The sequence below is a fragment of the Dipodomys ordii genome, unplaced genomic scaffold (genome assembly GCF_000151885.1).
Source record: "Dipodomys ordii isolate 6190 unplaced genomic scaffold, Dord_2.0 Scaffold57, whole genome shotgun sequence".
Classification (NCBI taxonomy): Eukaryota; Metazoa; Chordata; class Mammalia; order Rodentia; family Heteromyidae; genus Dipodomys; species Dipodomys ordii.
In genome coordinates, this window is record NW_012267273.1 from 8,504,508 (window position 1) to 8,530,041 (window position 25,534).

The window sequence follows — 25,534 nt, forward strand, 5'->3', positions numbered from 1 at the left end:
TCTTCCATTCTATTTTTTTAGCTCCCTTATCAAAGATTAGGGGGCTACAGGTCTACAGTTCATTTCTGGGTCTTCAGTTCTATTCCATTGGTCCTCATGTCTGTTCTTGTGCCAGTACCAAGTTGTTTTGATTATAAAGTGCTATTCTTAATGTTAGGAACATTTTCAAAAAGCCATGCTTTAACAAATTTAATATAAAATGTCTTAGTTTTTTCTTGGGGTTGTTTCAACCTAATGCAGTAGAGTTAAACATGAGAGATAAAGATTTCTTGTAGTGGTACTGTGTACTATTGTTTTGTTTTGTTTTGGTGTTTTTGTGGTGGGAGGAGGTACTGAGGTTTGATCTCAGAGCCAGGGCACTGTCCCTTGGCTTTTTTATTCAAGGCTAGTGCTCTACCAGTTGAACATCAACATCTAGTTTTTTTGTGTGTGTATGTGTGGGTTAATTGGGGATAAGAGTCTCAAGGGTTTCCTCCCTGAGCTGGCTTTGAGCTGCTATCCTTAGATCTCAGCCTCTTGAGTAGCTAGGATTACAGGTGTGGGCCACCAGCACCTAGGAATTGTTTGTACTTGCTATGGTATCTTCTCCAAACTTCATGTTGAACTTAATTTCACCTTGATAGTATTGAGGAACAGGGTATTTAGGGAGTGATTGAGTTATGATGGCTCAACTCTCTTAAGAGCAACCGATGCTGTTACAAAATGAGTTGAAGGAATCAGTTTGTCCTTCTTGCCATTCTACTTTTGGCCAACCAATGATTCCGTAAGCAGGTCCTCACTAGATACCAAAGGCCATCTTCTTGGTCTTGGACTCCCCAGATTCCAGAAATATAAGAAACAAATTCCTATAGTCTATTAATTACCCTGTCCTGGGGTATTTTGTCTTAGCAGCACAAAAGGACTTAAGACAGAAGGGTAAACACTCACTGCAGTATCGGCTCCTTAAAAAGAGCATTTATCCTACAAGTCGTTTAAATAAGGATACAGGTGGACGCCGTTGCAACAATGAGAAGTACACGTTGTCATGTCGAAAATGAACTCTACAACTTTGGTGGGGGGGGGAGGATTGGGTGGGGAGGGACGGGGGGTAGGCTGGGTAGGGATGGGAAGGGGAAACAAAGAAGGAGGCTACAATGCTTGACAAGAAATGTACTCATTATCTTGCCCATGTAATTGTAGCCCCTCTGTACAGTATTTTCACAATAAAAAATAAATTAAAAGAGAGCATTTTTCCTTTGTAAAAATATGAGACAAATTAAAGGGTAAAAATGGCATGTGAGCTGGTTGCTCATGGAATCTTGGGACATATAGAGAGTGGTCAAGAGGCTGATAGGACCAGCTCTTGGCAGTCTCCTTTTTCCCTTTTTCTTTTCTGTCCTTTTCTTTTATTATCTCTATGGAGTTGTACAAAGGAGTTACCATTTCTGGACAGCAAATTGCCCAGCTTCCTTTGGAAAGTGACAGGGACACCCACTAGAGCCCAAACATGGAAGCCAAGACTTCAAGCCTATTCTCAGGCCTGATCTACTGTCTCTTCTGGAGATACCTTAACCAGCAGAATTTACTCGTTGGCTGGTGTGGGCCTTTGGAATTCCTAGTGATTTATTTCTTTCTTGAGGACAAGAGACAAGTGCCTATGGCTTCATGGAGGATAGGTAAATTTAGGACTCTGAGGTAACAAGGGAAGGGTAAAAAGTGATAAATCCTCTGATTACAGCACCTTTAACATCTAAGATTGGACCTGCAGGTCACATTCCTGACACATTTAATCATTCCAAAGAGCAGACAACACATTTCCTTCATTCATTTGGGGTTCATTAGTCAGTGACCAAAGAACTATCACCTAGTCATTAAGGGCCCCAGAACATCCATCTTCTAACTAACCTCTGACAAAAGACACAAGCAGACCCAGGCCAGTCTGGATTTAGAAAAGTGTCCTGTAAACCATGGCTTAATATATGGGTAGAGGCTGTTCCCAATTTAGGAACAGAATAAGTAGCTGAGGTTTCGGCCCTCTCTCCCAGAGGACAAGCTGGCTGGTAGCGATAGAGACTAATCTGATTCTCCAAGAACCCTGTCCTACCTTTCCCTTGGAGCTGGTTTTCCTCCCAGGAAACTCCTGAAAAACTTGAGCTTGGCTAAATCCTTTCTGCTATTCATGGCAGTGTTCCTGTTCTCTTGATAACCATTCTGGATAATACCTGTCCAGGATTCTTCCCCCCCTCCCACTTTGACTTAATTCTCGTAGCCCCAGGAGGCTAGCATCCTAACTCCCTGTTTCAGCTTCAGAGTGCTCAAGGGGCAGTGCTGGGTCCAAACTCAGGATGAACTGAGTCCAGGGCCGAGATTTTAACCTCCAGATCAGTTTTGTTGTTTGGTTGTTGTTTGTCTTTTTGACATTACTGGGGTTTGGCCTCAGGGCTTGGCACTTGCTAGGTAGGTACTATATTACTTGAGCCACAGTCATAGTCCTTTTTTTGTTTTAGTTAGTTTTCAAATAGAGTATTGAGTGATTGCCAGAGACAGCCTGGACCACAATTCTCCTACTTATGCTGCCCACTCATCTCCTCGGATGGCAGGTGTCTACCACGTCAATCGGCTTTTTGTTGTTTGTTATTGTTGAGATGTGATCTATCTTTTTACCTGGCCTAGCCTAGAACCATGATCCTTCTGATCTTTTCCTCCTCATTAGCTGGGATTACAGAGGTTAGCCATTGTACCTGGCTGTGGTGATTTGGTAATGTTCTAGATCTGAAACATGTCTTGGGCTACAGGCCTGACTGACAGTTCTAAATGGCCAGGTTGGGCTACTCACCCCAAATAACGCAAATAAAAATATTGGTGAAGGAAAGGGTTTTAATCAACACAGGTAGAGCTGGGAGATAGAAACAAGCACTTCAAACTCCAAGAAATGGAAAAACAGGGATTGTTGTTGTTATAGTTGCTGTTTTTCTTTTCTTTTTGTATTGTTTGTTCATTTATGTGTTTGGGGAGGATAATTAGGGGCACAGAAATGGTGGGGCAAACGGTGAACAAATGCAGCAATGGTAGTCACAAGACATTAGTGGAAAATGAACTATACAATTTGTGGGTGGGGACAGGAGGGAATCACTGGGAGAGAATGAGGGAAAGGGGTGACAAGGTTCAAAAAGAAAAAAGGTACTCATTACCTGACTTATGTAACTGTAACCCCTCTATACATCACCTCTACAATAATAAAGTATATATTAAAAAAGAGAAAGAAAGTGGGCTGGGAAGGTGGCTCAGTAGTAGAGCGCTTGCCTTGCATGCTTGAGGCCCTGGGTTCGATTCCTCAGCACCACATAAACAAAAAAGAAAAAAGCCGGAAGTGGCGCTGTGACTCAAGTGGTAGAGTGCTAGCCTTGAGCTGAAGAGCTGAGAGACAGCGCCCAGGCCCAAAGTTCATCAGGCCCCACGACCAGACCCCCCCCCAAAAAAAAAAAAAGGAGAAAGAAAGGATTTCAGCACATCTTCAAGTACTGACATGAGCTTTAGGTTTAAACAGAGGAAGAAAAAATTGGTGCAAGGTCAAAAGGTCTGCATAGTTAAGCAGTCTGGGTCAAAGTGTGGTCTGATTCACTGTTATCTCAAATCTGGTTCTGCAAGATGGTCCAAAAATGTCCTTGTTGCTTGAGGGGACAACTGGCTTATACAAGTTGATTGCTCCAACTTCGGGCTTGTGAGGCTCTGCTGTTTCTGGGACCCACAGTGACTATAGCTTTAGGAAAATGCCTAGAGACTCTCCCCTGCCTTTGGGGAGGGATGAGACAGGGGACACTGTAAATGCTGACAGTAAGACACCAGAGTTACTCTGTGCCTTCAGCCTTGCAGAATGAGACGAGTTAGGTGTGACTGTTTTGTGGACCAAGCTCCTTGAGGAATGAACATGTCTTTGTTCAGAGTTAAGCAGGAGTCTGATCCACAGCAGAGGAGACAGATGTAAAGTGAGGGCAGGGATGCTGGGACTTTAATCCTGCTCATAGTTACTTTGTGGGCCCAAGAGAGGCATCAGTACTGTTTACCAATAGTCCCTCTAGAAAGTGGACATACAAATACTCATTTAATTCTCACAAGTTTTGTGAAGGAGGACCATCATGTTTGCATTACTCAGAGAGGGAACCTGAGGCACAGAGCATTTGCTTACTCCTCTAGCTGTGCATCTTTTGGTTTGGACCAAACCTTGAATCCAGACAGTCTAACCCAGAATCTCATTAGAGCTTCTCACAAATGTGAAATAGTAAATTTCTGTTATAGAGGGAAATTCTTGTGGTTTTCATTATAGTATATTATACTTTCACAAGATGTATCTTCTCCCTAAATGTAAGCTTTCAAATAAAGCTGTATAATGCATACCCATACTAAGTTTGAGCTTCCCTTATCTTAAAAGGGAAAATCCCTAAACATCTCCAAAAGTAAAACTTCTGGAGCATCAACGTTTGCCACAAGTGGAAAATTCCACACCATGAAAAGGTTTCATGCACAAAATTATTAAAAGTATTGTACAGAATTAGAACAAGGTTATGTGTGCAAAGTATATATACATCAAATGAAATCTAAACTTGAGTCCTAGCCCCAAAATATATCATTATGCATATACAAATTCTGCATATGTAATTATTCCAAAATCTGAAAAAAAACAAACAAAAACCCAGAATTGGAACCTCTTCTGATCACAAGCTTCAGATAAGAAGTTACAGGATCCTTCCAGAAGCTCAATTTAACTAGGAGGGCTTTTAAATACTTGACTCTGTGTGTGTGTGTGTGTGTGTGTGTGTGTGTGTGTGTAAAAGCATATACTAATGGTTTTAATTCCTTTCATTGAACTCTGACTTCAATGAATCTCTGGTAAGAAAAGATTCTGGAGAAAATAACCCTAACAAGAACCTTCTCAGCATTGAGCAAGCCTGCCCCCACCCCCAGGACACCTCACATAGAGAGACCAGGGGCCAGATGGGGTGGTATGCTTTGTGATGCAGATTGAGAAAGGGTGAGGAGGTGAGCCAGAAACCCCAACAGCCCAGAGCTGAAACAGAGGAGCCCGGCTAATGAGAAGAGAGCAGATCTGCCAGAAGCAGAAAGCCCTGGGTAGACTGGGCTGGAAGGAGAGTTGCAGGGAATTTGAGAGAAAGACATTTTTGACATGGTCGAAAGCAAGACAGAGAAGCACAAAAAGTCAACAGAATGGCAGAGAACTACATTCATGGAAAAGTATATTTCAGGATGCTGAGTTGTAATTCATGAACAAGAGGCCTCTTTGGATTCATTGAGACTATTCAGGGAAATTTAAAAGGCTTTTCAATTCTATATGATGTTTCTTTCCTGTGCCTCTGGAATGACGCTGGCGTCCGGGGGCCTGACTTTATCTGGGTTTATAGAACTATTAGAAGGACTCTGATGGCAGCAAAATCATTAACAAGAGCAGGAAGAAAATGGATGGAGTCATTTTCAGCTCCAGTAATTCCCTGGTCTAAGCAGTGCCATGGAATTTTTAAAATGGAAAAAGCACATCTGAAATATAGTTGGTGGTAGAACAGCATACTTCCTCTACTTGTGAAAAATGTTCACAAACTGACTTGGACTGCCGACTGCAGGCCGACAGGCATTGGGCATGGCGCTGCAGACTCTGCCATCCTCTCCTCTGACAAGTCTAGACCTCTTCCCACCATTATCCTCGACCTCGTCTAAACCTCTTCCCACCTCGTCCTCATAAAACAAAACATTGCTGCCAGTTGATAGGAGTCTCCAAATGATTTTCCTCTGGAGAATGAAAATGGTCTGACAGTGACAATGACAGCGCTCTTCAGGACCAAAGTGTCTGATGGCTTACTGGTGAATGGTGCAGTAAATAACAACACAGTTCCCTTCGGTAGCTTTGAGCAAGTCTATTTTAGTAACACGTTCTGCTCAATCTGCGTGTGGAAGGTGGGAGCTTTGCTGAAGATTTCTCTTTGGGGAAGAGATGAGGAGGATTGATTCAGAAGGACATCTAAGCAATGCAAATCAATTCAAATCAAGCACAGAGGGGCCATAGCTAGTTGGGCTCTGTGCATGTGTGGATGGTCCTCAGGGATCCCCTTCACTCCCTGCTTGCTTTTCATCTGTTTTGAAGCTATTTAAATGTAGATTAAGACATCTTCAACATTCTCATAGCTGACTTTTCATTCTGTTTCCTCAAAGAGTACCGGTGACAGCAACATGATCTGTCATTTCTAAGACTTTCATGATTTAAATCATAAATCAGACTTTTGTTTCCCAATGGACAGCAAAGCTGAAAAGGCCCACATAGTTGGACACAAGCAGTCTGAAGGGGAAGTCATGAGGACAGCTACAGTTCTGCGTTCATCTTCTCTAGCCTTCTTGCAGGCAGCATTACCCTTTCAGGAATGCTTTTGTACTTGAAGGTCTAAATTAGCCAAAGCTCCTGAGTGTAAGGGTTTTCAAGGGTGATGGATGCACAGCATGACATGGCTCAGCATTTTCTAACTCAATCTGAGACAAGAGGTAAATCAGGGAAAATAAGGCTTGAGAGACAGCAGCCAGGAATTCAGAGACAGTCTTTATGAGTAGCTCTATTAGAAACATATAGGCATTATTTTCCTTGCTTTAAGCCTGATACTCTTCATAAGCTATAGTATTAGTAAAAAGAAAAAAATGCTTTAAAGAATCTGTCTCTGTCTGTCTGTCTGTCTGTCGGTGTCTGTCTGTCTGTCTGTCTGTCTCTCTCTCTCTCTCTCTCACACACACACACTTTTCTGGCTTGCCCAAAATGATTAGTATACTCTGGAAACTGAGCAAGGAAATCTTAAATCTGAAAATCAAGGTTCAAAGCCAGTCAGAACAGGTAAGTACATGAGACTTTTATCTCCAACTAAGCACTAAAAAAGCTGGAAGTGGAGCTGTGGCTCAAGTGGTTGAGTACTAAGCTTTGAGCAGAAACTAAGCTCAGGGAGAGTGCCTAGGCCCTGAGGTCAAGCCCCAGAAAAAGACAGATACTCACTCTGGACAAACAAACTATGTTTTACTTATCTCAAGGATTCACACCTGACTCGAATGGAGCATATGGCAGAATCATCCTTTTTTTTGAAAGGATACCCAAATATCAATGACCCAAACTAAGTGAGTAGGCTAACCTCAAAATCTCTGGCTCAGTTGGCCAAACAGTATAACAGAAAGGACGAGAGAATAGACCAGGTATTATAACAAAGGGAAACACTTACCCAAGATGAATTTGAGCCATACTCCAACCACGAGTCCCCCAATGTTAGAGCACCCACTGTACCTGTGATCAGTCATGTCAGCATCCTTGTCTGAGTAGTGTACTATCCATCCAGCTTTCCTTCACTTGGCTGTACTAATGAACTTTCTTGTTCTCTACCTTGATGTGCCTTCAAATTCTTTTTTGGCACAGCATCAAGAACTCAGTACCTAAAGGTAAGGCAGAGTCCCGTCTCTCTTTTGAGGATTTTTCTGGAACATCAGCAGTCAGCAATTCTGTAATGTTCTACATCTAAAGCAGTATACATAGCATGCCTTTTCCCAGATCAAACCAGGTTGAACGCAGCTCCTCTCTGCAGGACCCACAGAGGTGCATGTGACATCCGAGGATCATGTTGTACATACCCTAAGAGATAGATACTCCTCCCACCAGAATGCCTTTCTACCTTCTATACCCATACCGTGTCCATTTCCAGAACCAGCCCTTAGCACTACAACAGGAGACTATCCTACAGAGCAGCTCCTGTTACCCACTGCTGCTGAAGAATTTCAGCCTTGAGATCCTTCCTGTGCTAGGCCTTCAGTATCTCTCCTAACTGATGAGAACCAAGGGATGACCGACTGTTTTGTGGCTTCTTCAAGACTTTCCATGGTAGCCTGGCCCTGTCTCCCTAAACCCCATTCTAATCAGCCTGTAACCTACTGCCTTCCACTTGGCCATTTCATTGTCTGTCTTACTTGCCAGGGTCCATGCTCTGTCAACTTCCACAATCTGTGGAAGCCAATCAAACAGCCAAAGACCGGACACCTGTAAGTGATCTCACACATTTACAATAGCTTGCATGCTTCTTTCCATGACAGGCCTCAAACCATATGCTACTGTCATCACTTCTTGCATAGCTAGGATAATAAGTACATCCCATCACATCTGGCTTGTTTGTTGAGATAGAGCTTTGACAACTGTGGTCCCGAATCCAGATCTTTCTGATTTCCACCTCCTGAGTTGCTGGGATTATGGCTGTGAACCACCCCACTTGGCCTCTGTCCGGACTTCTTTTGTAAAAGGTAAATGTGCAAGCTGGGCGTGTTGGTGAAGGCCAGGTGTGGTGATTTATATGTAATCCCAGTAATCCCTGCTCAGGAGATTGAGACCAGATTGTTGTTTGAGGCCTGTCAGTACAAACGAGTAAGATCTTACCTCAAAAACAAGTTGTGTATGGAGGCACACACCTATGGTACCAATCACTCAGGAGATGGAGTAGAAGGATCTCGTTCTGAGGCTGGCTGAGCAAGATCTCAAAATATCTAAACCTATCTAAAACTAAATGCAAAGGGACTGGGGTTATTGCTCAAGTTATAGATTGAGTGTTTCCTTATTAGCAAGCTAAAAGTTCTGAGTTCAGTCCCCAGGGCTGTGAGGAAAAAAAAAGTTAGCAGGCAAACTTTTTGCCTGGGTTGCCTGGAACCACGATCTTCAGAATCTCTACTTCCTGAGTAGCTGGAATTCAGGTGTGAGCTACCACACACAGCAACACTTACCATTTCTCTGTGGTGAGAACATATCAAATCTCTTTTCTAATTATTTTGAAATATATAGGATATAACTTAACTGTATCCACTCTGCTTTTCAGTGGAATGCTAGGTTCTATTCTTCATTTCTGTCTATAACACTGTGCTTGTTGAGCAATCTCTCCCCATTCAGAGTAATCCTTTAAATGTCAGCCAGGCACCACTGGCTCATACTTGTTATCTTTACTGAGGAAGCTGTGATTTGGAGGATGGAGGTCTGAAGCTAGCCAGGGCAGAAAGTTCCATGAGACTTCATCTCCAAATAGTCAGAAAATATGCAGCACTAAAGGCCTGGCTCAAATGATAAATTGCTAGCCAAGCAAGCTGAGCAAGTATGAGGCCCTGAGTTCAAATCCTGGTAGTAGCAAAAACCCATGTCAGACTTCCTCCTCTCAAAACCCTTTTTTTGACTCCTATTACTTTTAGAATAGAATCCAGGTCTTACCTGAGCTACAGGGCCCAGCTGCCTCTCTGAGTTTACCACCCAGACACAAAAGTTGGGGGCTTCCTTGCTCAGAACCCAACAGTCAGCTCCCATATGGAGATCTGACCTGTTGTTCTCTTCTGAAACATGCTGTTCCCAGGTATCCTCCTGTATAGCTCACTGCTTGCAGGTGTCTACACAAAGATCAACACTTCAGATAGAATTTTCTGACTGATCTTCTGTCTGTCACCCTCAGCCCATTTTCATTCTGCTTGTTCCCCATACATCCATCCCATACATCCATCTCTCTTGCCACTACCTGGCTCAACCCTAGACTGTAAGTACACTGGGACAGTCATTGGATTATTCCATGTCCTATATGCAAGTAAGAGCCAGTTAGAAAAGCACTTCTTGAATGAGTAATTTTGGATTTTCAGTATTTGGCTAGCATTTAAAGCAAACTGTATTTCTAAAAATTGGCATTTTCACAGCTAAATCAGAAGAGAGAAGCCAGGGAACAAAGAGAAAAGCCACTGTCAAAACTTAAGATCTTTACCATTTTTCAATAAGACTTCTGAAGTGAGTGAAAGAAAGAGATTCGATCTAAAACATACACATTAAATGCCAAGGAGTTTAATGCATCAATGAAAAAATGCTTCTTCAGCCTGCTGAGAATTGAGGTTCAAACCCAACCTGGGCAGATAAATCTGAGAGACTCTTAGCTCCAATTAACTAGCAAAAAGCCAGACGTGGAAATATATCTCAGATGGTGTGCCAGCCAGGAGCAGAAAAAGCTGAATGAGAACATGAAGCCCTCAGTTCAAACCTCAGTACCAGAACACACAGACACAGACACACACACACACACACACACACACACACACACACACAGAGGTTTCTTCATACTTTGACAATTCCTTCTGTGGGGACAGATCAGCATCAACAAAATCAACAATGACATTTACACAATAAAGCATGGCCATCTTTAGTTGGAAGGGGAATCCAAATGTAATTTAGCTAATCTTGGCTTTCATACTGGAAATAAAACACAATCTAAAATAGAGATTTGTACCTCTGTGGCATTGTTTTCAACTTGAAATTTCTTGGTTTCAAGAATGTGCTTTTTTAAAAATACTTTTGTAGATGTGCTGTTTTTACTTCACCCTGATGCCTTCAATTTTTTCTTTTTTGTGGGTGGGTGGGGAGGGGAGGGTGTTTACAGGACTTTGAACTCAGGCCCTTGTATGTGCTAGGCAAGTGCTCTACCAATTGAGCCATGCCCCTTTTTGGTCTTATTATCGGTCAAATAGTGCCTTAAATTTATGCCTGGGCTGACCTGGACTATGATCCTCCTATTTATGCTTCCTTCATTTCTGGAATGGTAGGCAGGTATCACTACAACAAGCTTTATCTGTTGAAATGAGGTCTTATGAACTTTGTGTGTGTGTGGGGGGGGGGACTGGCCTGGAAACACAATCCTCCAGACCTCAGCCTCATGAGTAGCTAGGACTATAGGTATTAGCCACCATGCCTGGCTACCTTCAATTCTTATGTGATATACATAAGTTTTGGAAAACAGATTTTAAATGAAAACTTGAATATCCATATACATCATATCCATATACTTCAAACATGGACTATTACTAAGAAGGAAGTGACTACAATCATTGAGTTGTCATAGCCTTAGTCACTCCTCAACTGCAGCCCTCTGTCTAAATTTTAATTATGCAAACTTTCAAAAACTGTCAAACAAAATTTTATTCACAGTTAAAAATTATTGTTATATGTGAGTAGAACATTATCTATTATATATGTGCATATTACTATATATATAATGTTTATATATATATATACACATATCACCATGGAAACATTATCTTTTTATTATCATTTGGAATTGGACTTTCTTTAAGTTTTGACACTATCTTGCTCTTTTATAGTCTGCCTAGATCATCACATACAGGGACATTAAGTTAACACAGGAATTCACTCTGGGTGTGAGATTACAGTACAATAGTAGTTAGAAAGTTTGCAACCTAAGAAGTGGTTCTTTTTGTTCTGCTTTCTATTGTGCATTTCACTCTGTGTGTGTGTGTGTGTGTGTGTGTGTGTGTGTGTGTGTGTGTGTATCTGTCTGTCTGTCTATCCCCAATTCTAGGACTTGGACTCAACGGTCTTGGGGTCTTGTGCTCTTATTTGGCTTTAATTGTTTGAACTTGGTATTCTACCACCTGAAACCATATCTCCAGCCCAGTTTTTTGCTGATTAGTAACTCTTGGATTTTTCTGTCCAGGCTAAAATCAAACCCCAAATTTCCAGATTTCAGTATCCTGAGTAGCTAGGATTTATAGGTATGATCACAGTACCTGGCTCATCATCACTTTTAAATAATAGAATCAATCTATCCTAACCTTCCTTGTTGTACAACTTTAAATCAAAGTTACAACTTGCATCCATCAATGACCAGTAGCTGCACCAATTTAAGCATCATTGGGTAAAAGATAAACCGGTTATTAAGGTAGAAGCAGGGACAGGACCATGTACACATCAAGATTGCTTTCTTTCTTTCTTCCTTTCGTTCTTTCTTTCGTTCTTTTTTTCTTAAATTTTTTTTGTTGGCTGTGGGGTTTTTGAACTCTGGGCTTGGGTGCTGTCCCTGCACTCTTCAGCTTAAGGGGAGTGCTCTACTGCCGTTTTTCTAGTGGTTTATTAGAGATAAGTGTCTCATGGACTTTCCTGCCTGGGCTGGATTTGAACTGTGATCCTTACATCTCAGCCTTCTGAGTAGTTAGGATTACAGGCATGAGCCACATGCGCCCGGCTTCAAGCTTTCTTACATTTACTATATAACTATAGTATATATTGGTGATATTTCTAATATTTTTACAGAGAAACACTGCAATCAACATCATTATCAACTTTGGACTGTAAAGCTATGTATAAAGCCAGTTGTGCTGGTGATTCATACCTTTAGCCACTCAGAGACTGGGATCTGAGGATTGTGGTTCAAAACCAGATGGGACAGAAAAGTCTGTGAGACTCTTATCTCCAACTTGTCCAGCCCCCAAATACAAATAAAAACAAAGGCAGAAGTAGAGCTGTGGCTCAAATGTTAGAACACTAACCTTGAGCAAAAATTCTCAGGGATAGCACCTAGGCCCTGAGTTCAGGACCAGAACATATGCATACACCACACACACACACACACACACACACACACACACACACACTCACACACACTGTGACTAGTTGAATGTATCCTCCATCATTTTTTCTGAAAACAATTCTCTAAACAAAACTACATATGCAGATAAGTAACCTGTCTACCATGTAGAAAGTAGGTAAAGTTGAGTCTTTGGACATTAACCATCAACGATCACCTAGGACAACCTCATTCCCAAGATACTGAAATCAAAGCCTACAGTAGTCAGCTGTGGCACTGGCAGTCCTTGGCAGAGCCCAAATACATCCAGATTTCCAAATTTCCAGGTTTCCAGTTCTAAAGCCAAGGGCTTGCTACAAATGTCTTAATAGTCTACAGCTGTCTGTTTTTCTTTGCTTATTTCAGTAAAACTTATACAATACATAGCCAACTGAATTTTTTTTGGGGGGGTCCGGTCATGGGGCCTGAACTCTGGACCTGGGCACTGTCCCTCAGCTCTTCAGCTCAAGGCTAGCGCTCTACCACTTGAGCCACAGTACCACTTCTGGCTTTTTTCTTTTTGCTTATGTGGTGCTGAGGAATCTAACCCAGGGCCTTATGCATGCAAGGCAAGCGCTCTACCACTAAGCCACCTTCCCAGCCCCTCACTGAATTCTTTAGGCAGGAGATACCTCTTCAAAGATTCACTCATGGTAGAAAAAAAACTAAGAAATTTGAACTTATCACAAAGGATAAGGATGGTTTGATTTCGTCCTGATAATAATTTGTCAACCCTCATTTTCATCAAGCTTCGGATTTCTCCTTTGCCTAGAGACTTTTTCTTTGTAATGAAGTCTAAGACAATGCTTATTAGCTAAAAAACAGGATTATACCAGTTACTTCCCACTTTTCAATCTTATTTCATGTAACCCTGAAAGGCCAAAAACCTCACACAGAACATAGTCAATAAATCAGTGCCTGATGAACCAACACAGGTGATCTGAAGTTTTTTCCTTCCACTGGGCTGGAAGCTTCTGGAACATTGGAACTGCATTTTGCATGTTTCTTTAGTCCTCACTGTGCCTAACAGAGCAGCCTCTTTGCCTCCTCTTTCATTGCTCACTGTTCACTGAGGTTTGGAGATCATAGCCCAGTTCCCACCCAAGACTCTTAAAACACGGCCTGGGTAACCTAGGAAAATCACATAGCTTCTCATAGCACCTTTGCCTTGTCCACAGATGTATCAAACAATACCCAGTAAACAACAAACATCATTGCCACTATCTGTTCATTAATCATTGAGCAACTGTATGTCAGCTAGATGTTAGGCACTATGTATAATTAAATAATTAGATTATCTTCAAGAAGTTCACAGCCAGTGATCATAAAGTAATGGTAATTAATTGAATTGTGGCTACATTTTCTCTAAGCATAAAGTCTTTTGATCTCATCTTAGTTCCCTCTTCATCCTATTCCTACAGAAGGTCCAGAATGATTTTCCTACTGCCATGTGTCTTACTCAGTTCAGCTGCTATAAAAAAAATCACAATCTAGTGGCTTACAAACCAAATGTATTTTGTCCAACTCTGGAGGCTGAGAAATTCAAGATCAAAGGGCTGGAGGTCTGGTGTCTGTTGAGACTTGCTTTCTCACAGATGGACTTTTTGCTGGGTCTCCACTAGGTACTAGGGGCAAGATAGCTCTTGGAATTTCTATTTTGTTTTTGTTCTTTTTTGTTGGTCATAGGGCTTGAACTGTGGGCCTGAGCTCTCTCCCTCAGCTCTTCAGCTCAAGGCTAGTGCTCTACCACTTGAACTACAGTGCCACTTCCGGTTTTCTGGGCTGGCTTTGAACTGTGATCCTCAGATCTCAGCCTCCTGAGAAGCTAGGATTATAGGCGTGAGCTACTGGCACCCACTTCCGGTTTTCTGGGCTGGCTTTGAACTGTGATCCTCAGATCTCAGCCTCCTGAGAAGCTAGGATTATAGGCGTGAGCTACTGGCACCCAGCTTCTATTTTGCTTTGAGTCAAGGTTTCACTGTGTGATCTTGGAACTCAGGATCTCTCTACTTCAGTTTAATAAATTCTAGAATTATCTGTGTGTGCCACCATGCCTGGCTTAGAGGTCTCAATTACCAGAAGTAATCTTATTCAGGAGAGTCCTCTGAGGACCTACTCACCTCACTGAAATCTCCTAAATATCATCCCACTAGAATTTAGGATTTTATCATATAAAATTTAGGGGAGAGGCCACAGTCAGACTAGAGCCCCACAGTAGCAGTGGACACTTTGTGCCAAGGAACAGCAACCATGCTTTCAAGTCTCAATGTTTTGCTGAATGATTATTTCTTGTGTATAAGTGTTGTCCTGTCTGAAGACAAGACTACTTGTTTTGTTTCTTTTGTATCCACTACTCATGAGGAGGCATAGCTTGTTTTCAAACATCATTTTGATGGAAACTTCCTGGCCTTGGAATTGGTCAACTGACCCCTCCTGGCTGAGAATTATTGTAGAAGCAGCTCTTAATTGGATGAAGCCATTTCCCTCAATATTTGGAACATAGTTATCTGAAACACAATTAAACTGTGACACCAATTTATGATCACAAACTAAACAGAAAATAGTTCACAGATGAAGGATGTTCCTGGAAAGGGTGGGTGAGTTCATGGTAGAGTCTTCTCCTGCTTTCCCCAGGGAATGGACTTTTGGTATTTTTGATGTTACCACATGTGAAGAATATGTACATGTGTCATATGATTCATAGCACACATGACACTGGGGATACCACCACCCATGTACAGTAAGAAATATGAGTCATCTAGTCCTACAAGGGAAAATACCTCGCTGTCTCACCCTGTCTTAGCTGGTTCTATTATGCTCAGATGATAACAGTCTCAGCATGCATAGAAGGCTGCATTCTGCAATTACTACTTCAGGGTTCATAATTATCTAACCTGAAGTGAAGCTGATACTTAGGGAATAAATCTCCTAGCATCATATCTCTGTCTACTGTTTTCCAAATATTCACCCAACTTTCAGATTCCTAAAATGATTTCTGTAAAGTCTATTATGATCTTTTGGAAAAGGCTAAATATTTAAGACTCCTTCTATAATGTGACATCTAGTTATCTTTTTCGTCCCCACTCAACATTACAAGTACCTCCTGGCCTTTCATTCTTGTTGTCCTTCAGCCCCAATTTCCTGCCTCAGTTTAGTTCCTTTGTCTATAAGTCATCTTTTAAGAGTCAGCAGAGACCCTAATTATTGTCTCTTTGGGTTTCCCCTCAACTGCTGGGATGAGAGTCCCTTCTGCATTATCCCTGTAGGACTTCTGACACTATGCTGAGATGTTGATCTGTTGCACTTTTATCAGTTCCTTAAAGACAGAGGCCACATTCAGCATCTTATAGCCTGATGCCTAGCACTGTGACTGAGGCACACAAGGTACTCTGCAAGTGTTTCATAGACTGCATGAAGTGCTATGTATCCTAGCAAAAGCAGTGATTGGCCCCCATCTGTTTATCTGGGCAAACATCTCTGGTGCCAAAGGCTATTGCTAATGATAGAGCTTTCTCCTCTGGGAGAGATTTCACAATGCCCTGGAAACATAACAAAAGCCCTTCAGAAAATAGCAACATTAATTTTTTAAATCAAATACCTAGTTTTTAATAAACTCTTTAAAAAGAGTGAAGTCAGGCCCAATGTGGTGGTATACACCTGTGATCTTAACTCCCAAAGTATACATAGGAGGCTCAAGGTCCAAGGCCAGCCTGGGAAAAATATGCCAGACCTGGCCTAAAAAAGAACTATAGCTAAAAGGGATGGGGGTAGATACTTGAGGATGGCTTAAGTATGGAGTACCTGCCTAGCAAGCCTGGAGCTCTGAGTTCAAATAAATATGCATTTTCCCCCCTGCAATCAAAGAATCACAGTAACTACATGTATCATGGGCTCATGTCTCTTCAGGCTGCAAGATGATGACAGTAATAAAATAAAGATGATGATGATGATGATAGTAATAAATATCCACTCAGTTGCTAAGTAGAACCAAGGCTTCATATACAACAATCTTATGCAGGCTTCAGGGTACATCCTCAGATTTCCCACAACAGGAAAGGAAACTGAGGCAAAAGAGTACCTCAGGAACTTGCCAAGCCTGGAGATATTCAGCCAGGATGTTAAAGAAATTCTCCAGATTACAGTTCTGTGGGGGTGAGCATGCTGCCATGATTCAAGTCCACTGAAAATAGCCCTATTTCCTACAATGGTCTTCAGGCATCTTCCTTCAAAGCCAAGGGTAAGCTCAAGCAATCAGTTACCAACTGCTGCCCAGAGCAAGGTCTGGTTTGGATTTAATGTCAGGGACAGATATCTTATTCCTGAAAAAGAACTTTCTCAGTTCAAGGTCACTGTCAAACCTACCCACAGACCCAGTTTTCTACCTTCAATTTTCTCTCCTATGTAGTTAAGATAATAACTATATATGAACATACCTTATAAACTCTGAAGTCCAATAGTGAGTCCAATAGTTTTGTTTTTTGACTCTGTACGGATTCTGAGGCAAAAGAAACAGCCACAGACAGAAGCTGAAGGCAGGATGGTCTCTCCCAGGCAGCTTAAATGATCTGACGCACTAGGTGGGCACAGCCTGATGGAGACTACCGGGTGGGTACTTATGCTAAGTTCTGTCACAACAGCCAGGATCCTAGTAAGCAGCCATTATTCCGAATATCTGTGATGTCTGCAGGAGAATGTTACTCTGAAGAGACTTGTTATGGGCAAAGAAACATGCCACCTCCACTCTTGTTGGGTTACCACTTTTGTAAAGCATTTCTCTGTACCAAGTGGCTTTGTCTATGGCTCCAGTTCTGTCTGTCACCTAATGACACCAGAAGGCTGGGAGGATCCCACAGCTTCTCCCCTGCCTTTCCAGGGCCGGGTTCATTTTCCTTTTCCTCCTGAGGACACCAAGCGACTAAAGAGACACAAGAGGGCAACTGAAGGAAACAGGATGGATCCCTGGCCCTGCCCTGCCCACATGTCCCTGTGATGGCTCTGAGAACTGACTTTCTGTTCTCTTGCAGTTAGGCTATAAAAGTGAAAAATGGTTCCATTGTCCAGTTGCTTCTGGCTGCTTAAGACAGCTCGCAACCCTCCATTGCCTCTCCTGTTAAGTCAGCGCTCATCCAAACAGCCCAGAAACCACTCAAAGAAGAAAATAACTTAAGTACTTTCTGTATCAGACACTGGGCAATGCAGTGTGTGTGTGTGTGTGTGTGTGTGTGTGTGTGTGCGCACGCGCGTGCACGTGTGCACCTGTATGATTGCATTCATGTGAAAAGTACACAAGTTTATTCAACTACACTGCAGAATATCTCAATAAACGCATTGTAATGTATGAATAGAGTAAGCCAAGTCTCCTCAATGAATTTGTACATTGATTGCAAGTCTTACAAGTTCTACCCAGTTATTCCATAAAAATCTGGTTACAAAAATGTATATAAGAAATGGACCAGGAATAGAATTGTACCGAGGAAGTACAAGGTGTTCATTCCCAGGAGATGATCCAGAAAGAGTGTGAGGAAGAGATGACCGTGAAAGTGAAGTGGGAGACAGCTAAAGGGGCTGGGATAGAGGATAGAGATCCCTTCTGGGGAGCAGTATGTTCTTCCATTCATGATGAGAGCTGACCAGCACATAAGAAAGAGACTAGACGCTAAGCAAATACATCAAACATGTGAGTACATGCAAAGAGATTCTACAGGTATTAGAAAAGGCCTCACATCACCGTCTACATTTAGAAAGCAAGCAGGATATAAAGAGATGCAAGCAGGAGAGAGGGTCATACCCAGCAGTGGTTATGTGATGGTGGCTACCGGGCTTATGAGTGAGGTCACATCCTACACAGGATGAATGTGCAAGGTGAGTGGTCCAGGCTGGCTAGAAGGGACAGAGGATGAAACCAGGATGAAAAAGTGGTTTGGGCCATGTTCAGATTTCCTGCATCTTGACAAAGGATTTGGAATTTCATTGTTGCAGAACTAGAAACATCTGGAAAGTTCTGGAGCACAAGAATGAACACAAGCAGAGGAAAACTTTAGAAAAAGCAACCCAGTGATGCAAAAATTCAGTTAATAAACCAAATAAAAATTTTGAACAGCAAACACAAGCAAAGAAACAACTGGATCATAAGGAAGACTACTGGAGACAGCTTAGAGGGACCCTGCCATCCTCCAGGTGACAGGTTATAACAACCTTGACTATGATGCTAGAAAAGAGCAAGACTCAGGAGACCAGAGAACTGCAAGAGCCCAAAGCAGCTCAAGTCTAAAACCTGCAATCGTGGGAGAACCGAAACAAAAGAGAAAAGGGCAAAGTCCATGTGGAGTTGTTATTTTTCCCACATTGGGGCTTGGCTAGAAATCTGATGATGGTCTCAGGATCTGACTCTGTTCTACCTTAACACTCTAAGCAAATGACTGTTGAAAGAAGTCCAGTAGGCACTTGGCTTTCCTTACAACTTGCTTAATTAGTTAATGATCATTTGAATTTGCTGGTTATCTATCTATCTATTTATTTATTTATTTTTGTACATTTTTATTGTAAGAATACTGTACAAAGGGGTTACAGTTACATGAGCAAGGTAATGAGTACATTTCCTATCAAGCATTGTTTGGTTATCTTTTGCAAACTTGTTTTGGCAATGTGCCCAGCTGTCCTCTGAATGACTATCTCACTATTATTTACATCTCCCCTGACCACTGAGAGAAAGAAATTCCAATACAGAAATGTGCCTTTCTAGCAGAATTTGACTTCTGAAAAGGCCACACCAGGTAAAGTGGATTTTGATCTGGCACTTCAGCATTCAGTAAAAGGAAATGTGCAGGTAAATAATAGTGATAAAATTCCTCATTGATGATTTCCTGATTTCTTTGAAATCTAGGAGTCTGGATGCCCATCTGACATTTGATTCTGGATGGTGGAGTTCTACAGAAATTCTATCACGTGCATTTGTAGTGCTAGGTCTTCTAAATAACCCCAACATTATGGAGACCAAGTTGCATCACAAAAGCAAAAATTACCATTTGTGTAAAGACATCAATATTATAGCTTCCCAGCATGTCTTCAGACACTATGAAATTAACACCTTTGGGAAAAGAATCAAATATGAGCATGTATTCACACTCAGAGCTATCCCCAAATATGCTGCCCTTCACAGATTCTGCAAATCTCCAATATGTTGAAATAACATTTTCAAAATATTTTTAAAACATTTAACTTTTAAAAAGCGAATGAGGCCATTCTGTTCAGTGAAAAAGAATGTGCAGTCATGGAATTGTAAATTGCCTCTCCAATGGGTATGGTACCAATCTCCAAAGATAGCTGCCAATGAATTCTTCCCTCCAAACAGACACTCAGAGATGGAGAGTCTCTGACTCCCTGACTGGTCTTGTTACTTGCTTTGATCAACTCAATGAAACAAAAGTAACATTTCTACTTCCTCCCATGGATGGCAGACACCATGTGAAAGGATGGCTACCTGGCTCGGAAAAATGGTCTTGGGAAATCAAAGGCAGGTTGTCCAGCTGAAATTCGTTTTGTGACTGAGTCCAGGGGAGAATAGCAAATGGACTCCAGCCATCCCATGGAATCATGAGAAATAACGAATTAGTGCAGTTACAAGCTACTGAGTGCGAAGTAATTTATTGTTCAATAACAGATCACTGGACCAATGGGTGACAACAATATCAAATGGTTAAAATGAGCCAGAGATACTAGTCACCTGCCTCCATCTGTGATCATCTTGGGATTCTGTAAACTTCTTGCAAACTAATATAAGTATAGTATCCTAGATAGGACTTTCCTTTTTCATATTTAAACTCTAGCATCCAGAAATATCTGGAGTGCTGTCACTTATCTTGATCTTAGATTTTGTCCATCTTATTTCCAGAGCTCTGACAGAGCTAGAAAATGTTTCTACTTGATAAAGTTCTGTTCACTCTGATGATGTTACTTAACATCATCCCATGAACCTGCAAATGTTTATGTTAGATGAACTAACAAGATCATGAATGCTGGAGCAAATACAACTTCAGTGAGTGTTGGAAGGATGAAAACAATTTGGTAGAGGCTTTCCTTAATTACACTTTATGGGTATGGAATACATGGGACCACCAAGACAAAAGAGACATGACAGTCTTGGAGTAGGCTGATTAATTCCAATTCTCAACTCTGGATGTACATCATTATCAGAGTGAACTTTCTGCTTCTTCACTTCAGGTTTCTTCATGTCACCACCTGCTTTGGCTAGTAAAATGAAGATGCAAGTGACAGTGCGACAGCTTAAAATCCATGCTTCAAAGGCATCCTGCGTGTGACTCACACTCTTGACCTTCTGTGGAAGGGCAGTGTAGCCCCTACTGGCTTATGACTCTGACAACCAGGAAACTGAGCCTTAAGTGGAACAATGTCACCCCATGTGATCACCAACTTGGGCTCAAGAAAGAGATGCTGCTCACTCTCGAACATGGCTGAAATTGAGAGATGTGTAATACGAGCCACAGTTCACTAGTAAAAGGCTAGTCTTCAGACGTTAACATTTGTAAGGTATGTTTGGTCCATTAGAACAACAGAGGATGGGAAGGGATGGGAAGGGGAAACAAAGGAGGAGCCTACAATGCTTGATAAGAAATGTACTCATTATCCTGCCCATGTAATTGTAACCCCTCTGTACAGTATTTTCACAATAAAAAAAGAATATGATTGGTTAAAAAAAAGAACAACAGACTCATCCTGGCTCTCCAAATTATAACTAAATCATAAAATGGTTAGGTGACCTCACTGCTAAGCAGAATGTAAGTATAGTATACTCTATTAAAGTATCACCCAATCTTGTCCTTAAGATGATCTTTCTAAATAGTGTAACTTAGTTTTCTATAGTTCAACACTTAGCTTTCTCTAGCTTAAACTCAATTACTCATAATTCTTGAGTAAGTTTCACATTGCTCCTACTCTTTCCTTACTTAGCTTTTTCATCCAACAGGTTTAGATTCTTCCAGCCCTGGAAGGCCAGGTTCAGATGCAACCTCTGTAAGAAATCAGCTCTGATTCTGCATGCTAAGTTCCCCATGTTATCCCTCTGATTTTTATCACAATGGATTTCTTTTCCTTTTCTGGTATTTGGCTTGTTCTGTGTTGAATCACTTCCTTATCCTCTCCTGGAGTCCTAGAAAGCAAGATTTGTGGATTATTTGCTTCTGTAATCTCCATGGCATTTAGAAAAAGGCCTTACACACAGTATAACATTAAAAGATGAGTGACCCAGAGGAGACAGCCAGGCACCAGGAAATGACATGGAGAAAGAGAGGCAGAATCAAGTCTGAGAGATGCTGATGCTGTTAACTGGTAGCCAGGCAACCCTGTACCAGATAGTCTGTCAGTGCTGCAGCCCTTAGAGATGCAAAATTGGGATGGCACATATTTAACAGGACTGTTGTGAGTATTCAACATGAAAACGAATGTAAATGCTTCACGGTCTCCAACTTATGGCAGCAGTTCATACATGGCAGCTCTATTGTAAAAATAATAATGATGGAACATGACACAGAACTAGTCTGTTATTTTGTCTTAAGAGGTAAGTATTTAATGGTGACAGTAATGACTCTGGTTTCAATTAGCCCTTTTCCCAGACACCATGATTTCAATGTTCTAGATCAAGTTTCATTGAGATGCTCATCTATCCATTATTTTTCTCCGCAGGTCTAAATTCTATAGGTAGTCACCGTGAAAGGCCAATTTATTCTCAGAAACAATTGTATCTCTTTAAAACAAACCCAAATCTTCCTTTCCCTGCACCCTAGCACATTTTAACACAACACAGATTCTAACTCAGCATTCCCAGTCTGCCCCAAATGACCAGAACAACCATTATAGTGACTGAATGGTACAACTCAAGGAAACATTACCTCAATGGTGTTTCCTAGTCAGTAAAAGCTGAAGAGGCAGTTCTCATAAATGAGAGGGCTACCCAGTGTCAAGGAGGAGTCAGAATGGTTGAAACTGTTCAGCAAAATCGGAATCCTTCGCCGCTTAGACTAACTGGAACTGTGTTCACATATGCCTGCTTCATCAGAGCAGACTTGATCTTCCAAGGGACAAACTCAAAAACTGGTAAGTGGTCAGGTGGGCAGTGCCAAACAGGGCTCTGGGATTAGTAGCATCTACAGGGTAAGGCCAACAGTTCCCTAGAAGCCATTGGCTTATTATTACCTGAAGACTGAAGAGCCAGGGTAGCCAGAACTTCTTTTCTCAACTTTTAAGTTGAGACATTCGTATTTTCAAAGGCTGCCTTAGTTGTTGGTGTTTTGTCTGTCTGTTCATTTGTATGTGTGTGTGTGTGTGTGTGTGTGTGTGTGTGTGTGTGTGTGTGTGTGTGTTGTTCTAGGGCTTAAACTCAGGACTTCACACTAATGCTCAGTTTTTTCATTCAAGTCTGCTTATCTACCACTTGAGCCAGGTCTTGACTCTGGTTATTTTGGAGATGGAGTCTCACAGAACTTTCTGCTTGGTCTAGCTTCAAACCAGTCTCCCAGGGCTCAGTCTACTCATTAGCTAGGATTACAAATATGAGCTACACTTGCCTGGCCTTGATTTTTATTTAAAAATTCTTTGGTGATGGTGTGAAAGCAAAGATTGACAGAACCTGATACACTGACAGTTTGTAAACTTCATACTAGAGAGTTTAGAGTCATTTAGAATCATCATTAGATTTGAGTCTTTGAATGTGAAAATACACAGTTTACTCTATCCATCCTTAAACAGGTCTCACTCTGTCATGAATAAGCCCTGTTCACTCTACTTTGGTAGAGTCTTAGTGTTCCCAACCAGGCCACTTGTAGCGACTGTCTTATGTACCTATTTAAAAACAAATTGATTTTTAAAGCTTGATGAACAGGCTGATTGCTGTAGAACATTTCCATGAGCTTCCCTCAAGTCTCTCTGCACAAAGTTTGATGTTGACTATCCAACATAAAAGGGTCTGCCTGATTTCCATCAGGTCTCATCACCCATACACCCTATCAGGATATGCTACCAATCACTACAATTCATTGCCACAAAAGTGAAAGGCCTTGGCCCTGTTAGTCCAGGGCACAGAGTGCCAGATCTCACCTCCAAACACATCTCCGTTCTGGTAATTCTTCCCTTTCTGGGCTTCCTCTTCATTTTGAACAGTAGCAACATGCTTAGCGGAGGCACAGCCCATAGTCTCATTCGGTCAGCTTCAGCCGGGCTGAACTGCAAATCATCTCTACAGACACAGGCACATTTTTTTTTTCTTTAAATGCAAAGAAAATCCAGCTTGCTGTAGTGTCGGTCAAGATGTGTGCACCTGCAAGAAGAGAAAGTTGGATCAGAACAGGGCCCAGCAGCACCAGTGCCTTGCATTGCTCACTCTGTGCTGGTGGCCAGCATACACTGGGATGTCTACATAACCAGTGCTGATACTGTATATGAGATTTAGGGACAAAGAAGGAAGTACCACACTACCCATTCTTCCTTCTTACTCAAGAAACAAGATCAGAAGGCATACCCCTCACCCCCAACACAGGACTGAGAGGGGACTTTTGAGGAGCTACAGAGAAATATGTATTTACTTTCTTGTATAACTATTATACTTCTTCCTTCCCATCCTACCCTATAGGCTAGCTCCTTGAAGTCCCTCAAATTTTCTTCCAATTTTCTTCCAAATTTTCTTCTCAGTAACCTTCTTTGTCAGACTAGAACATAGCTGGTTTTATATTGCCATTTGGTGGTGAAAAGAATTCCCTATTTCAATTTACCTGAGGTGACATTGTTTTGAAAGACAAAGGAAGAAGACTGAACAAAGTCTTAAACTGACTTTTGCTCACTTTCTGTGTAGCTAGTTGAATGTTTTCAGGATTGAGTAGAAAATTCAGTAATATGGCCCAGAGACAGTGGTTCCTGCCTATAATCCCAGGTGCACAGAGGTAGAAGCAGGAAGATCATGGTCCAAGGGCAACTTGGGCAAAAAGCTTAAGACTTGATGTAAAAAATGGATAGGATATGATCAAGTGGTAGAACATCTGCCTAGCGAGCATAATACCCTAAGTTTCAATTCCAGTACCCCGAAAAGAAAAAAAGCAGGAATAAGAAGAAAAGCAAATGAAATTATTTTTGGTCTAGCCTTTGTTCCTCAGCCACGCCTTTCATGAAGGAATATGGATAAGCCATAAAGAGGTCATAGTAAGTTGGCTACAGTGAATTTACCTTCCTTGGCCCACTGAAAGTGGCTGCCCAAATTCTCAGGGTTTGCTATGGCCAACATGCTCTTTTTTCTTTCATATTGTCACTAACCTTATCCAGCCATAGCAGTTCTGTAGATGGTGAATTCCAGTCTTCTGGGTGGCCCCTTTGACTGTATTTTCCACTCACTCTTTCATCTCTGTCATCCTAATACAGCCTCCTCCCCACACCCTGCCCCAACCCCGCTTACTACCACAAAACCTCAGAGTCAAGGAAGCGTCTTGTAACCCACACCACATAAATCCCTGCTGTGAACATGGATGTTTCTCAAATCTCACAGATGGTGCTACCAAATGTAGCTGCTACTTTTCTCTTCCTACAAGACTTCTGACCTTAAGCCCTCCTGACAGCACTCAGGACTTCTACAGGCATAGAAATATAATCATCTCAACAGGAAAACCCCACCAAAGGGAATTTTTCCCCAATAAATCTAATTAATCTAATAAATAAGTTTAGATAAAAGGCAATGATCTTAAATTAAACCCGGAAAACATAAACTGAAATAAATATAAATGATGACTATGATATTAGTCATGTCTACACAATTCCTCAGAATATATCAATGGTTATATTAAATCATGAATAGGAAGAATGCAGTGACTGGATAAACTTTATAAAACAGGAAGAACTTTTCCTACATATTTAATACTTATGTCTTTTTAATACCTTAGGAAATCCCTTGTTAACACATTTCTATCTTCATAGAGACAGTCTAGATTGATGGTGGTTTTTTTTGTTGTTGTTGTTGGTCGTGGGGCTTGAACTCTAGGCTTGGGCGCTGTCCCTCAGCTCTTCAGCTCAAGGCGAGCGCTCTACCACTTGAGCTACAGCGCCACTTC

The 25,534-nt window shown here is 41.6% G+C and overlaps 1 protein-coding gene across 1 annotated transcript in view; it reads right to left on the reverse strand.

The window, feature by feature from the left end:
- LOC105989603 (chromosome unknown open reading frame, human C1orf21) overlaps positions 1–25,534 on the reverse strand; it is a 119,226-nt gene that overhangs the window by 79,797 nt on the left and 13,895 nt on the right. Inside the window, exon 2 of the mRNA XM_013021732.1 lies at positions 23,541–23,760. Within this exon, the coding sequence (XP_012877186.1) occupies positions 23,541–23,634 (94 nt within the window). The 5' untranslated portion in view covers positions 23,635–23,760. The remainder of the gene's footprint in view (positions 1–23,540; positions 23,761–25,534) is intronic.